The 15,664-nt window shown below is 42.0% G+C and overlaps 1 protein-coding gene and 1 long non-coding RNA gene across 5 annotated transcripts in view; one reads left to right on the top strand and one right to left on the bottom strand.

Moving 5' to 3' along the window:
- LOC110528484 (pleckstrin homology domain-containing family G member 4B) overlaps positions 1 to 14,549 on the bottom strand; it is a 71,673-nt gene extending 57,124 nt beyond the window's left edge. For all 3 annotated transcript variants that reach the window (XR_016497428.1, XM_021610585.3, XM_021610586.3), the window contains exon 1: positions 14,178 to 14,549. Coding sequence is in view for 2 of the 3 variants with exons in the window: in XM_021610585.3 (XP_021466260.2) it covers positions 14,178 to 14,180 (3 nt within the window). In the remaining variant the exon portion in view is untranslated. The remainder of the gene's footprint in view (positions 1 to 14,177) is intronic.
- LOC149982658 (uncharacterized) overlaps positions 3,863 to 15,664 on the top strand; it is a 51,597-nt gene continuing 39,795 nt past the window's right edge. Inside the window, exon 1 of one of the 2 annotated variants that reach the window (XR_016497430.1) lies at positions 3,863 to 4,027. This is a non-coding gene — a long non-coding RNA (uncharacterized LOC149982658). Of the gene's footprint in view, positions 4,028 to 15,240; positions 15,318 to 15,664 lie in introns of those variants that run through there. The other variant, XR_016497429.1, reaches the window with a different exon arrangement.

The following is a 15,664-nucleotide window of genomic DNA, read 5'->3' as shown; positions in this document are numbered from 1 at the left end:
ATAGCCCACCCAATTTACCTACCTCATCCCCATACTGTTTTTATTCATTTACTTTTCTGCTCTTTTGCACACCAGTATCTCTACCTGCACATGACCATCTGATCATTTATCACTCCAGTGTTAATCTGCTAAATTGTAGTTATTTGCCTACCTCCTCATGCCTTTTGCACACAATGTATATAGACTCTTTTTATTATTTTTTTGTACTGTGTTATTGACTTGTTTATTGTTTTCTTCATGTGTAACTGTGTTGTTGTCTGTTCACACTGCTATGCTTTATCTTGGCCAGGTTGCAGTTGTAAATGAGAACTTGTTCTCAACTAGCCTACCTGGTTATATCAAGTGGAATAAAAAATACATTTAAAAAAATACACCTCAGCACCCCTACTCAGACGAACCCGCAGGTGAAGAAGCCGGATGTGGAGGTTCTGTGCTGGCATGGTAACACGTGGGGTGCGTTTGTGAGACCGGTTGGACGTACTGCCAAATTCTCTAAAATGACATAGGAGGCAGCTTATGGTAGAGAAATTAATATTAAATTCTCTGGCAACAGTTCTGGTGGACATTCCTGCAGTCAGCATGCAAATTGCATGCTCCCTCAAAACTTGAGACATCTGTGGCATCTGTGACAAAACGGCCCATTTTAAAGTGACCCTTAATTGTCCTCAGCACAAGGTGCACCTGTGTAATGATCATGCTGTTTAATGAGCTTCTTGATACGCCACACCTGTCAGGTGGATGAATTATCTTGGCACTGCTCACTTATAGGGATGTAAACACATTTCTGCACATAATTTGAGAGAAATAAGATATTTGTGCGTACAGAACATTTCTGGGATTTTTTATTTCAGCTCATGAAACATGGGACCAACACTTTACATATTGCGTTTATATTTTTGCAGACATTGATGTCAGACATGTACTTACCCCAATGCTCTGTTGCTGATGACTGGGATGAATGCAGGAGCAGATTTCAGGAGCAGGACAAGGCACCCTCTTTTTGACTGGTGACTGGCATAAGGGCATGTATGTGATAGGCCTATCTGGCTTATATGATTTGATGGTCAAAATGCTTCTTAACAGCATAATAAAGTGTATTTTCTTAGTCTAAGTAAAGTGACACAAGATGGTCATAATGCTTCTTAACAGCGTAATAAAGTGTATTTTCTTAGTCTAAGTAAAGTGACACAGGATGGTCATAATGCTTCTTGACCGTGTCAAAGTGTATTTTCTAAAAGTCATTTAAAATTTGATTTAAAAATGACATGCACTACTGTTCAAAAGATTGGGGTCACTTTGAAATGTCCTTGTTTTTGAAAGAAAATCTATATTTTTGTCCATTAAAATAACATAAAATTGATCAGAAATACAGTGTAGACATTGTAATGTTGTAAATTAATATAGTAGTTGGAAACAGCAGATTGTTTTAATGGAATATCTACATAGGCGTACAGAGGCCCATTATCAGCAACCATCACTCCTGTGTTCCAATGGCATGTTGTGTTAGCTCATCCAAGTTTATAATTTAAATAGGATAATTGATCATTAGAAAACCCTTTTTCAATTATGTTAGCACAGCTGAAAACTGTTGTTCTTTTTAAAGAAGCAATAAAACTGGTCTTCTTTGGGCTAGTTGAGTATCTGGAGAAGCAGCATTTGTGGGTTCGATTACAGGCTCAAAATGGCCAGAAACAAAGTACTTTCTTCTGAAACTTGTCAGACTATTCTTGTTCTAAGTAATGAAGGCTATTCCAAGAAACTGAAGGTCTCGTAAAACGCTGTGTACTACTCCCTTCACAGAAAAGCGCAAACTGTCTCTAAGCAGCATAGAAAGATTAGTGGGAGGCCCAGGTGCACAACTGAGCAAGAAGACAAATACATTAGAGTGTCTAGTTTGAGAAACAGATGCCTCACAAGTCCTCAACTGGCAGCTTCATTAAATAGTACCCACAAAACACCAGTCTCCACATCAGCAGTGAAGAGGCGAATCCGGGATGCCTTCTAGGCAGAGTTACAAAGAAAAATACATATCTCAGACTGGCGAATAAAAATAAAATATTAAGATGGGCAAAAGAACACAGACACTGGACAGAGGAACTCTGCCTAGAAGGCCAGAATCCCGGAGTCGCCTCCTCACTGTTGACGTTGAGACTCGTGACCATATTATGAGATGTGATGACAAGTTATGTCAGCTGTTATGACATTATGACACGGTTATGACCGTGTCATAATGTGTTATGACACTGGGAGTCGAGTAATGTGTTACCTAAATAACTTGTAAATGGTTTATTACGGACCTATAAAATAATATTACATAAGTTCCAACTCTGTGTTGTCAATGAATGAAGCTAGCTAGCTAGCAGGCACATTGACCGCCACATCCAGGCTGTATCACATCCGGCCGTGAGTCCCATAGGGAGGCGCACAATTGGCTCAGCGTTGTCTAGGTTTGGCCGTGGTAGGTCGCCATTATTAATAAGAATTTATTCTCAACTGACTTGCCTAGTTAATTAAGGTCAAATCAAATATAACGTTAAATGGCTACCTCTTTTCATTAACTTCACACCTGGCTAAAATGACCAAATCCTGAAAAGGTACATTTTCAATCCAGACAGGCTGAACTCATTGGCCATTTCGCCTCTCACCCTGACTCATTCCACCTCATGGGTGGCTTGGCTGGTGATATATTCTGGTGAGTGAGACCCCATTGAGCTACAGTAAACATAGCTCCGCAGCTGGATCCAGTTCAGAATGCCTCTTTAAGCCAAGTGCATTGAGTGGAGGAAGGGAGCTTGGTGTTATGAGTTCTTTTGTATCCCATTACACTTGACCAACTGCCAGCATGACATGCCAAACAGGCTGGAGCCGTGCGCAGTTCAGCATGACTTCTTCCCAGGGAAAACACTGTCTTTGATGGCTGATGGGTCCGGTATATGCATATAGAAGCCGTGTCTCAGATGGGGCTATTGGCCTCCGACTACATGCTAAGCATTGGCCAGGCTCATAGCAACTTGTCAGCCCTCTTACTCTAATATCTGATGATTTGTGATTAAATGAAATGTGATGGTATAAGCAACTCAGCAACAAAAACAGATTATGAAAATAGGAAACCCGTTTGACAACAATGACCCCCATACCATAGCATAGGGGAAAGGGGGGTGAGGATGAATTCGTTTGTTGCATTGTTTTCAATATTATTGATGCTATTGCTTTGTATTTCAGCGCTTTCTCTTTCTCATGACTTCTGGCTTTTAGCAATTTGGAAACTCCCATTTACACCCTTGCACTATCACTGCCCCACATCCTTGTGACAACACATAACAGCTTTACAGTATATTGCTGTATCTAGCTCTATTTCCATATGTAAAAAAAAAACTAAAATGAATAGGGTTACCTCTCCTTCCTGAAAGGCTTTTGAATCACAGACTCAGAGCAAAATATTTAATCAAGCTTGAATCCACAAGCATTATAACGGAGGATGTATCTCAATAGGAATTATTAGCCTCCTCTTCTCGGCTCCTTTACCTGCACTGATGTTACTGAGCTGGTGTAAGCAAATCCTTGTTGGGCATCTACCACATCACTTTCACCTATCTAATGCTTTCAGATCAGTGCAAACGAAGGAGAGGAGACGGGAGAGGAAAGCACATTACACTATTGGGATTCCCCCTGGTCCACACAGACAGTAGACTACTTCTGAATCCAGCTGACAGCAACATTCCAGTACCGCCTACCCTGCCGCCCACTCAAGTAAGCCCTGCTGTGTGTGTCTGTCTGTGTGTGTGTGTGTGTGTGTGTGTGTGTGTGTGTGTGTGTGTGTGTGTGTGTGAGACATCCTGGGGTTTTCCATCTGGCATCTATTGTCCTGTGTATCCAGAGGTTTAACCCTATTCAACACACTCTTGAAGCCTTTCAATCAAAGGTCATTGTTTGTCATGGATTGTCTGTTCTCTGCTGTGGCATCTGTCGTGATGGGTGGGTCTTTGTCCTGTCTATCAGAGGGATGTCCCCTGGGTATTTCACTGAGGTAAGCACTGAATAGTTAAGCTGAATACTCATACTAACCCCACTAACTGTGTGATTTATGATGTGAATTTAGTATATAGTATGCTTATTGGTCATAGTATGGAAATGGTTAGTATGCCAAAAGTTCCCGGATGTCATACTAAGTTCGCCAAAATACTAAGTATACATGCAGTGGACACTATTTCCGTTATTTTAGGGCCCACAATGCAATTCTTCAGAAAATGGGCGTGGCTTCATAACTTTTCCGATTTTAAGAAAAAGAAATAGGCAACCGATGTCGGACGAGAGCGGATACAAATTACGAACCGCATAGCATTACAACAGTATGTACTTTACTGGCATGGTAGCTAACTTTAGTTAGCAGTATATTAACTATCTGATATCTAACTAACTACCCAACTTTTTTGACTTGATTATTCACATCATTCTTAGCTAAGTGGTATTGTCATTGTGAGTATCAAGGAACACTGTTAATTCTATCAATCTACTCCGATTTCAGAGCACTCTCGTGCAGAATAACTAATGAATTTACGAACACTCGACAACACCCGTTGAATATGGCCGGTGTCAGTAAACATTGGCAAAAAAAGCATAATTAAATTGTTGCCAGCAGCACAGTTAGTCCAATGCTCTGGATAACAAGAAAACAGCCTAACATGCTCTGCTAGGGAGAGTAAAATGGTCAGAGTGAGGTGTTCTCTCATTTGTGTCTGGAAGTAGCTAGCCAACGTTAGCCAGTTAGCTTGGGTGCTTGATTGCCATTGAACGCTCGGATCAACCCTACTCCTCAGCCAGAGCATCCAGTGTGCGCACTGAACGCTTCGAGAGCTAAACACACTCAATCAGACAATGCTCCAAATTTATGAAGGCACAGAGCACACTCTGGCACTACAGATTGAATTTACGAACACATCTGAAATCGTAAAATGTTTAGCTAGTCATTTGTTATGCTAACAAGCTACTTGGTAGGTTGCAAAGCAACAGCATCAACTTCCGATAGGCAGGCGAAGCTCTGGTACGCTCAACTGAAATGATGTAGTAGGGATGCACTGATATGACCAATATGATCCAATATTTTCCTTGCCAAAAAAAACACAATACTGATACTGATAACCGATATATAACATTCTTGCAACCATTACATTTTTCTAGTACAGTTAAATAGTTGAAACACACACACACTGACCAAGTTATTTGGTTTGCATTTACGTATGTCCCCATTTCCAGTGAAACATAATCAAAACCTATTTCTTTCACTTACTTGCTGTGCTGTTTCGTTGTTCATTTGTTCAGTTTCAACCAGGATTTCATCGTACATGTTAAGCAGTGACGTTTTAGCTGTCTGTGGCCTCTCTTCCTCGGTGCGCATTGTCACTGTGTCCGTTTCCATCTTGTCCAGCTATGTCTATAACATTTAACGTAAACCCTGTTTCTTCTCTGCATCTATGTAGCGGTCCTTGTACCTAGCATCGAGCATGGTGGCGCCACAGTGAGAATGCCACCGAATCGCTTGTTCAAAGTTAACCTGATAGTCTGTGTTGGCATTTTTGTTGAGCAGGCATTTCAAAGCCATGACAGATGCAGTTGAGCTTATTTCTCGAGACAGTTGTTTGAATGGAGCTAGGATTGTTTATGTTTCCAAGTTTCAAATATGTTCTCAAATGCCATTGAAATGGCAGCAGTGGTATGAGAACCAGCACATTCTTGAGCATGCAATACGGCTTTCCTCAGTGTGAAATCCTCATCGACCCACTGTGCTGTCAGACTCATAATGCTCATGGGGCTGATATCGCTGGTCCAAATGTCAGTCGTGAAGCTAATAGCAGTGACTCTCATGGATGTGAGTTTCAACAATACTGTGTAACTCCGGTAGGGCAACATCTGAAAAATGTTCCCTACTTGGTAGTGTGTACCAGTGCTCGACCAGTCAGTGAAAGCCAACATCATCCACGACAGAGAACGGTTGATTGTCAACGGCAATGAATGCCATTATCTTGGCGTTAATGGGTTTCACTTTTGAGTTGTCTAGCTGAAATTGTCTTACTCTTTCAAATGACTGCTCGACTTGTTGACTGCTCGATCCACACAGCAGACATTGTGGGCTAGGTTAGGAATGCTGTGTTGCACGTGTAGCGCTATATTTTTCATGGCGTCTTTACGTCATATTATGTTATATAGGTATGCACGTCAGCTTTGACATTCGTTTATAGTCCTCTTTCTTTCTCTCTCTACCTACGCCCCTCTCTCTTGCTCTACCTAGCCCCCCTCACTCTACCTACTCTTTCTTTCTCTCTACATACCCCCCCTCTCACTGACTACCTCTCTCTCTCTCTCTACCTCCCTCCCTCCTTCTACTGCCTTGGGCACTGGTCAACGAAGGCAGGACTGCTCTTGGATTTCATCGGCTATGTAAACAACCTGTCAAGGTGTGTGTCACGCCATGTGTAGACTGGCAGTGTTTAACCCTGTAATCAGCAGCAAGGTCAAAAGCTTAAAGGCATGTAAAACAAATGCAAATGTCCGTAGTGTAAAGATCATCTCTGACCTCCAACCAAATTACCCCCTATCCCTTTGTGCAACATGCCATGGGCTCATGATTTCAAGAACTAATCATAACATTTTTCCACAAACCCTCGTGAGGGATGGACAGGCAAGTCCATAGCCCCTCTGGGGTAAAGACCACAACCCTAACCACTACGCAGGGAAAGTAGGCTATAAACTCTCCAATGCTCCAAGGAATGTCACTTTTGATTAGAAGTGATGGTTTGTGGTTTTAGAGAAAGAGCAGTGAACCATTTGTAATCTCTAGTGACTCAACATGCTTGTCTGGCCAGACAGACAGGTAGACAGCAAATCCCAGATGACACATCTACCCAAAACCACATTATTGTGTCTGTGTGGACACAAGGTGGTGGGCAGGACAATTCCACATTGTTCCCAAAACAAGCGATAGATAAAATAACCGTTAGACAGATCATATAACTGAAACGCAATTTCAGTTTCAATGTATTTAATTTCTTTAACTAGGCAAGTCGGTTAAAAACAAATTCTTATTTACAATGATGGCCTACCCCGGCCGATGCTGGGCCAATTGTGCACTGCCCTATGGGACTCCCAATCATAGCCAGTTGTGATACAGCCTGGAATTGAACCAGGGTCTGTAGTGACACCTCTAGCACAGAGATGCTTTGCTTTAGACTGCTGCGCAACTCGGGAGCCCTACTCGGGGTGTATGGCTCATTTTCGAGTTATGCACTTTGTGTCACTTGTGCCGTATCCCTCATGTATCAGCATTTAGAGCAACTTAGGACAGTACGATATACAGTAAATAGGCTGTAAAGAGGGCAAGATACTTGTTTTAGCGAAGACCTGTATAATACGTGGGCAGCACATTTGCAAATAAACTAAGAACAAACTGCTTTAAGGTATAAGAAGGTCTGTATTTCAAGCTTTCAATGTGCAACAACTCTTTCCCTGTTCCCAGCATGCTCCCTGTTCCCAGCATGTTCCCCCACCCCCTCCTCTCTTTCTCTTTTTCCTCTATTTCTTCAGGAGAGGGCTACTCTCGTTGGTTGATGGGACAGTACTGTCTTTGTCTGAGGCCCTGTTGTAAAACCACGGCTCAGGGCTTTGGCAAAGGGGCACACAATTGAACTAAGCCATTTTAAATTATTTTAAAGCTGAACCCGCCTAATAAAGAAGGCCCCCAACAAGACAAGTCCCTGCATGCATCCACCCATTCATCCATCCATCTATCTAGCTTTACCGAAGTCTTGTATGTTGTGTTGCTAGCAAATGGATTTGGCCTACTGTATACAGCACTAGTTTTAATTAACAAGCCTCTAAGACTCTCCGGCAGTGTTAGGGGTGTCTGATGTTTTGTTTGTCTTTGTCCTCGGAAGGGCCACTATTAAAAACAGGTGCCTGTGGGTGTGCTGTGATTCAAGGGAAAATACAAATGATCTGAATCTTGAGTTACAGATGAATAAAATACATTAAGCCCTATACTGTATTGTGCCATGCCTCTGAGGACAATGGCCAACAGCAACAATGCTTATGATTTAAATGAAAAATCCTTAATAGTTTGACATTGCATTGTTAATTCCTCCTTTCCTTGAATATCTTGAAATGCTTTGCTAGGTAAAAGTTCAAGTTTAACCTAGCTTTCATCTATCGAATCATATTGATTTATAATTTGAAAGAAGGAAGGATTATTTAAAGTTTTGAAAGTGAGCCCCTGCATCCTTACGCCTCAACCCCTTCACCAATGCCTGGTGAAGTTGCACACCTGTGGAACTGGTTCACATGCCAATTCTGGCAACCCAACCCAAATAAACATATCCTATTGTTAGAGGAACAGCAGGCAGCTTTTAAAAATATATATGTTTTTCATATCTGGGCAATTCCACGCTTACAGAATTACTCTGAGACTCCGATTCCTTTACCACGAAATTGTTCATGTGTTTTTTTTCCGGGCATTTTTTCGACAGCTGAATACTGACGACCCACTTATCATGAAAAAAACGCTGTATTTTTTTCATCTCCAAGCTATTCTCTGAGCTTTCTTTCTGAGAAAAACATCAGGAAAAATACTTGTTTTTTTTGTTTTTGGGGAGTTGTAAGTAATGGTTCCCAGAGTACCCTTCACCTAGTTAAATAGGCCAAAGCGTTGGACACAGCGCTAATAGGGGTAGTCTTAGCCCGTAAGGCATCCCATTTACTCTTTGCACTCCAGGTATCACAGTGAATGATTTTGCCTTCAGTAAACACTGAGTGTGGAGATACTGGTGGGTGGTATGTGTGTATGTTTATGTGGGTGAACGGCACTGACAGTTGCTGTGTTTTTTTCTTGTTCTCTGCTAATGCCAAGATCTCTCTGCGGCTAAAAGGTGGGCGAGCTGTGAAGTGCATTTGGCTGGCTACAACAGTTCTATTATCACAAGACGGAGAGCACAGGATTCATGGGGATCCATTACACCACATTAACTTAAAACTGGGATAGACAGCAATAATTCAACAATCTCTGAAAGTATACCAATAACAGCTTTTCACACTCTTGGCATTCTCTCAAACAGATTCACGAGGAATGCTTTTCCAACAGTCTTGAAGGAGTTCCCACATATGCTGAGCACTAGTTGGCTGCTTTCCCTTCACTCTGTGGTCCAACTCATCCCAAACAATCTCAATTGGGTTGAGGTCGGGTGATTGTGGAGGCCAGGTCATCTGATACAGCACTCCATCATCCTCCTTCTTGGTCAAATAGCCCTTACACAGCCTGGAGGTGTGTTGGGTCATTGTCCTATTGAAAAACAAATTATAGTACCACTAAGCGCAAACCAGATGGGACGGCTTATTGCTGCAGAATGCTGTGGTAGCCATGTTGGTTAAGTGTGCCTTGAATTCTAAATAAATCCCAGACAGTGCCACCAGCAAAGCACCCCCACACCATCACACCTTCCCCTCCATGCTTCACAGTGAGAACCACACATGTGGAGATCATCCGTTCACCCACTCTGCATCTCACAGAGACATGGCGGTTGTAACCAAAAATCATACATTTTGACTCATTAGACCAAAGGACAGATATCCACCAGTCTAATGTCAATTTTTGGTGTTTCTTGGCCTCAATCCAGTCTCTTCTTCTAATTTGTGTCCTTTAGTAGTGGTTTCTTTGCAGCAATTTGACCATGAAGGCCTGATTCACTAAGTCTCCTCTGAACAGTTGACATTGACATGTGTCTGTTACTTGAACTCTTGTAAAGCATTTATTTAGGCACTCTTATTTTAAATGCATTCCAGGTGACTACCTCAAGAAGCTGGTTGAGAGAATGCCAAGAGTGTGCAAAGCTGTCATCAAGGCAAAGGGTGGCTACTTTGAAGACTCAAAAAATATAAAATATATTTTGATTTGTTTATCACTTTTATGGTTACTTAATGATTCCATATGTGTTATTTCATAGTTTTGATGTCTTCACTATTATTCTACAATGTAGAAAATAGTACAAATAAAGAAAAACCCTTGAATGAGTAGGTGTGTCCAAACTTTTGACTGGTACTGTATGTTGAATAGGACTTATAAAAGCCAATAAATTCACCTTATTATTGTAAAATAAATATGCTGTAGGCTATGCAGAGACGTGTTTAGGTCCACTCAAGTCTATTAGCTGTAGTTACATACTGAAGATCCGAGACCAGATGACACTCAAAACAGGGCATGACCCGGACCCAACAGAAAAGTTGATCTATGAAGACCTTGAGTCACAATACATGTGTTGGTCTCATCGTTTCACTTCGGATTTATTTATTTTTAATTTTTTTCACCTTTAATTAACCAGGTAGGCTAATTGAGAACAAGTTCTCATTTGCAACTGCGACCTGGCTAGGATAAAGCAAAGCAGTGTGACACAGACAACAACACAGAGTTATACATGGAGTACACAATAAACAAGCCAATAACACAATAAACAAGTCAATGACACAGTAGAAAAAATAAAGTCTATATACAGTTTGTGCAAAAGGCATGAGGTAGGGAATAAATAGGCCATATGAGCGAATAGTTACAATTTAGCAGATTAACACTGGAGTGATAAATGAGCAGGTGATGATGTGCAGGTAGAGATACTGGTGTGCAAAAGAGAAGAAAAGTAAATCAAATAAAAAGAGTATGGGGATGAGGTAGATAGATTAGGTGGGCTATTTACCGATGGACTATGCACAGCTGCAGCGATCGGTTAGCTGCTCAGATAGTTGATGTGTAAAGTTAGTGAGGGAAATAAAAGTCCCAACAGTGATTTTTGTAATTAGTTCCAGTCACTTGCAGCAGAGAACTGGAAGGAAAGGCGACCAAATGAGGTGTTGGCTTTGGGGATGATCAGTGAGATATACCTGCTGGAGCGCGTGCTACGGGTGGGTGTTGCCATCGTGACCAGTGAACAGAGATAAGGCGGAGCTTTACCTAGCATGGACTTGTAGATGACCTGGAGCCAGTGGGTCTGACGACGAATATGTAGCGAGGGCCAGCCGACTAGAGCATACAGGTCGCAGTGGTGGGTTGAATACGGTGATTTGGTAACAAAACGGATGGCACTGTGATAGACTGCATCCAGTTTGCTGAGTAGAGTATTGGAAGCTATTTTGTAGATGACATCGCCGAAGTCGAGGATCGGTAGGATAGTCCATCCAGGGTGGTGATGCTAGTCGGGCGGGCGGGTGTGGGCAGCGAACGGTTGAAAAACATGCATAGCGTTTAAGAGAAGTTGGAGGCCACGGAAGGAGTGTTGTATGGCATTGAAGCTCATTTGGTGGTTAGTTAGCACAGTGTCCAAGGAAGGGCCAGAAGTTTACAGAATGGTGTCGTCTGCGTAGAGGTGGATCAGGGAATCGCCTGCAGCAAGAGCGACATCATTGATATATACAGAGAAAAGAGTCGGCCCGAGAATTTAACCCTGTGGTAGCCCCATAGAGACTGCCAGACACCCAGACAATACGTCCTCCGATATGACACAATGAACTCTGTCTGTAAAGTAGTTGGTGAACCAGGCGAGGCAGTCATTAGAAAAACCAAGGCAATTTGCTTTATTATGGATGAAAGTCGATTTTTGGGTGCATTAATTCCACGTGGTTATAGTGTTAATTCCGTGTGGTTGCAGGTTTAAAATAGAAACAACTCAAAGGGTTAAATTTAGGCATTTATTTCAAGTTTAAGGTTAGGGCTATGGTTTGGGGAAGGCTTAAAACAAATTATTTAAAACAATGCGCTGTCTCCATCATGTATCATCATGTACTCTTCCTGCTTGCCTAGAGCCTTGTGAACTGCTGTGGCGCAATGGTCAAAGCAGCATGCTCTAGTGCCAAGCAGCATGCTCTAGTGCCAAGCAGCATGCTCTAGTGCCAAGTGTCAAGAGTTGGTGCCCAGTGTTGTGTCATTGTTTTCTTGTTTTTGTTTGTTTTTGGGGGGGTTGAGCACCAAGGAAGGCATATATCGACGTCCTCAAGACCTTTTCAAACATCCGAAATAGAAGACTGTTTCTATTGACCAGGCTGGATTAATGCCTAAGGAACTGAATTTCAATGTGTCCTATATGTGCTTGAAGTAAAAAAATAAAATAAAAAAGTGAATCCAAAATAAACTAGCAGTGTTATTAATAGTGTTTTTATTGAAATATTCAGTGAAAGTTTTAAAGAAGTAATTCCAATACCTCTTAATAAAAGAGATCCCAGGAAATCTTGGATGAGACGTGGAGAGACGTGTTCAGCTGTCAATAAAATTTTTTTGACTTTGAACTGTTGAGAATTGGTCCAAAAGAGCTGCTCAGGCCCTGGGGTTGATCATTTACATGAAGTTTGAATAAAGTTTGAATCCCATGACAAACCCTTTTGGCGTGGCATCCCAAATCCAATATGTTCGGCATCAGACACCAAGTTGTGTTTGACTGGTGCACACATGCTGATGTGGCATCTAGACCCAAGGAAGTTTGATAGGAATTTTTATATTTTCTTAGTCAATCGTTTACTTGACATGGTGATTTGTCATGTATTGAACAAACAGACAAGTAAGTAGTGAATGTATAACAGCATTGAGCTTTAAAAAAAATGGAAAATGGAAAACCAGAACAGGCACAGGATGGTAATCGAATAATTTCAACTGATAGGATAACAGATGTAAATCAGGTGGGCCGAACGTGACGATAGCGTCAGTCACAGTGTAGGACGTTCTAAGAACATTGCAGCCATACAGTCACACAATTTCCCAAGGAACGTTTTGAGCTGTAGCACCTGTGAGTGAAGCCTACATTAGATGTGTAACTAAGGGACAAACCATGGAAAGGAAGATACAGGGGTATGTCTAGAGCTGCTACCTCCCACTCAAGGTTGCAGGGAAGTTACTGTAACATTCAACGATGCAAACTGAAAGTGGAACAGATATTTCATGTATGGTATCACTTGGCTTGGGATACAATCAACCCTGCAGTGCCAAACACTGGAGGCGGATCAAATGAACATGCACTGCAGAACAATGCACGTTATAAGCTATGCAAATGATCAGACAAATTCAGACGTCATAGTTTTTGCTTTGAGAATGCGTTGAAAACAATCATCGTCTGCAGCTTTTGTTTACTCAGATTCCAGGATTTTGGCACATGTTTGATTGACTCCAATCTCAGCGCTGGTCCACTAAAGCTATCCGCTATGTCTTCCTCCTTCCAACATTATAGAGCCAAAAACATCTCCAGAAAAGTTTAAAAAGGCCACATCCTTCCAAAACCCCATTCATGTCTCAGTGGTCGCACCACTTTCGGCTTCTTCATGTGGTTGAACCGCTGTCATTAATTAGTCCTCATTGTTACCAGGATTAGTCCCCAACAGACAGAAAGGACTCTGTGGAGTTCTGGGCCGGACTTTGACAGAGTTTATAGAAGCAGCTCACTGAACTGAAGAATCACATTATTCCAAAATGCAAAGCACTCTGCCTTGTATACTGCCCAGTGTGAGAAATACTCCTGCTTAGCCCCTATACTGTCATTGGTTATCCCGTTGATGAGTGCAATTCATATCAATTCAATTCGAATCAAAGGGCTTAAGTTTTGCCGTCGCCACATAACAAAGACACGGTACTGCAGCTTCTTTTCTCTCTCTTAAGTAGTGGAGGACACCTGAGGGGCTTGAGATGATGTGTTCAGTTAGCTGCATGAAATAGTGTCCCTAACAACATACAGTACATTGTGCTTTTGAGACAATACATGTAATATGTGTAACTGTTTTAGGAGACCGAAATTGGTAAATACTTGTAGTGAGCGTTCACTTATGTCTTTCAGATGATACGATTTTAATCAACATTATCAAGGCGATAGCACCTGCTGCGGTAGTAGGCTAACTTGCTTTGCTATTCATCTATGAAATCCATACTGTACTCTATATCTTAGTTTGCCAACAGTATGCTTTGAATAATAAAATGCATACAGAACACTCTCCATTCATGCATTAGAGAAGAAGCCAATGAGAAAGACAACACGGACTCGTTCAAAGCCACATGTTATTGACTCATTAGGTCAGTGGAGCACCACAACTCATAGACCTGGAGAAGTACTGTAACATGAGACAACTGAAACAAAAGCACATGACAGCCCAATAGAAAAAGTGCCTTTCATTACCATCTTTCTGACAGTATCTCTTCTATCCCGCTGAATTTTTCTTCACATTTTTCTTTATAATCCAGTCCAGATAAATTCCATTTGACTCCAGAGAGAGAGGGGTCTTCTTGCCATGTTTCTCAATAGCTAAGTTCCTGCCATCAATAAAGGAAGGTCCACATCACAGTTAGTGGTCTGCGACCCAGAATAAGAAGGAAAACTCCCATTCGTTAGTGGCTTTCCCGTTTCAGTGAGTTGAGCTCAGAGCTGTGAAGTGTCTAGCTGCCTATTGCTTCACTGGCTCAACGTTTCAGCTTCTCTGGCAGCACTGTGTTTTGGAGCAAGTGGGAGCGCAGGAGAAAGAGGGAGCAAGAGAAAATGCCTGAGAAGGGGGAGGAGAAAATGCCTGAGAAGGGGGAGGAGAAAAGCTTTCTCTTTCAGAAGAAAATCCCTCTAGGCTTTTCAGGCTTTTTCTCAGAGGAAGCAGTAGCTTCAGACCAGTGTGGGATTCTCTTTCGCTCTCGCTCTCTCTCTCTTTCTTACACACAAACACAGGCCCACACACGCACGCACACACGCACACGCACACACACACGCACAGGTGCTCAGACACACACTTGAAAGCTTTTTTCCATTTTGGATCTCAATAAAGTATTAAAATGAGTGTGTGTCTGTATTGAGATCTAAAGTGAAATGAGTATTCAAATATCGACTTACACATACATACACAAACCCTTCCATACACTCTTCCCCACACTCAATAACAACACACACTACCGTTGATATCGCCTCCTTCTATAGCGGCCCCCTTCTGTCTATTTTAATCATTAAGGCTTTGGGAGGGTAGCTTCATAGCTTAGTCCCCTTTAGAGTCTCCTCTTTTTACTGGATATTGGCTGCTGCAGGCTTAAACTGCCTGCCAAATGGCACCCTATTCCCTAAATAATGTATAACTTTTTACCAGGGTCTATAGGGCTAGAGACAAAAGTAGTGCACTAAATAGGGTGATTTTTAGGACGCACCCTCTTTAATTTCCTCTGCACAGAGCCTCTGCGCTATGAGACTGTCCAGTGTTACAACACTTGGAAGAGAAGACATAGAGGATACGTCCAGGGTCCAGTTCATTATGAAACACACCTTAGCAAAACGTTTATGGACCAGGTAGTACCTCCGTGTTTCCAACCTTTTTTCTTATGTTTAGTGCCGAATGAAAATGGCCCAGTGCACCAGCAGGGCATTAGCAGAGTAATTGGCTAGCTATAGCTAGCTGCTTCCACAGCAGAATGATGGAATGTAAGGTTACACCCTCTCTGGTCTGTAGCCTACTTCTGAGGGGTTGCTGGTATGGTGAATGAAACTCAAGAGCTAGTGTGTGAGCGGCGGTTGCTTGAACATTCCTTGAGTGTTTTCGTTGAGAGACAGACAGAGAAAGAGAATAGTGTTTATTTCTCGCAGCTTAAAGCTACAAGGAATGGAAGTGAAGTGCTTTGAATATGGCTGCTCTCTCT

This window comes from Oncorhynchus mykiss, chromosome 7, assembly GCF_057628025.1.
Source record: "Oncorhynchus mykiss isolate SJ-2025 chromosome 7, ASM5762802v1, whole genome shotgun sequence".
Classification (NCBI taxonomy): Eukaryota; Metazoa; Chordata; class Actinopteri; order Salmoniformes; family Salmonidae; genus Oncorhynchus; species Oncorhynchus mykiss.
Note: the sequence above shows the minus strand (reverse complement) of the source record. Positions and strands in the feature narration are given on the sequence as shown.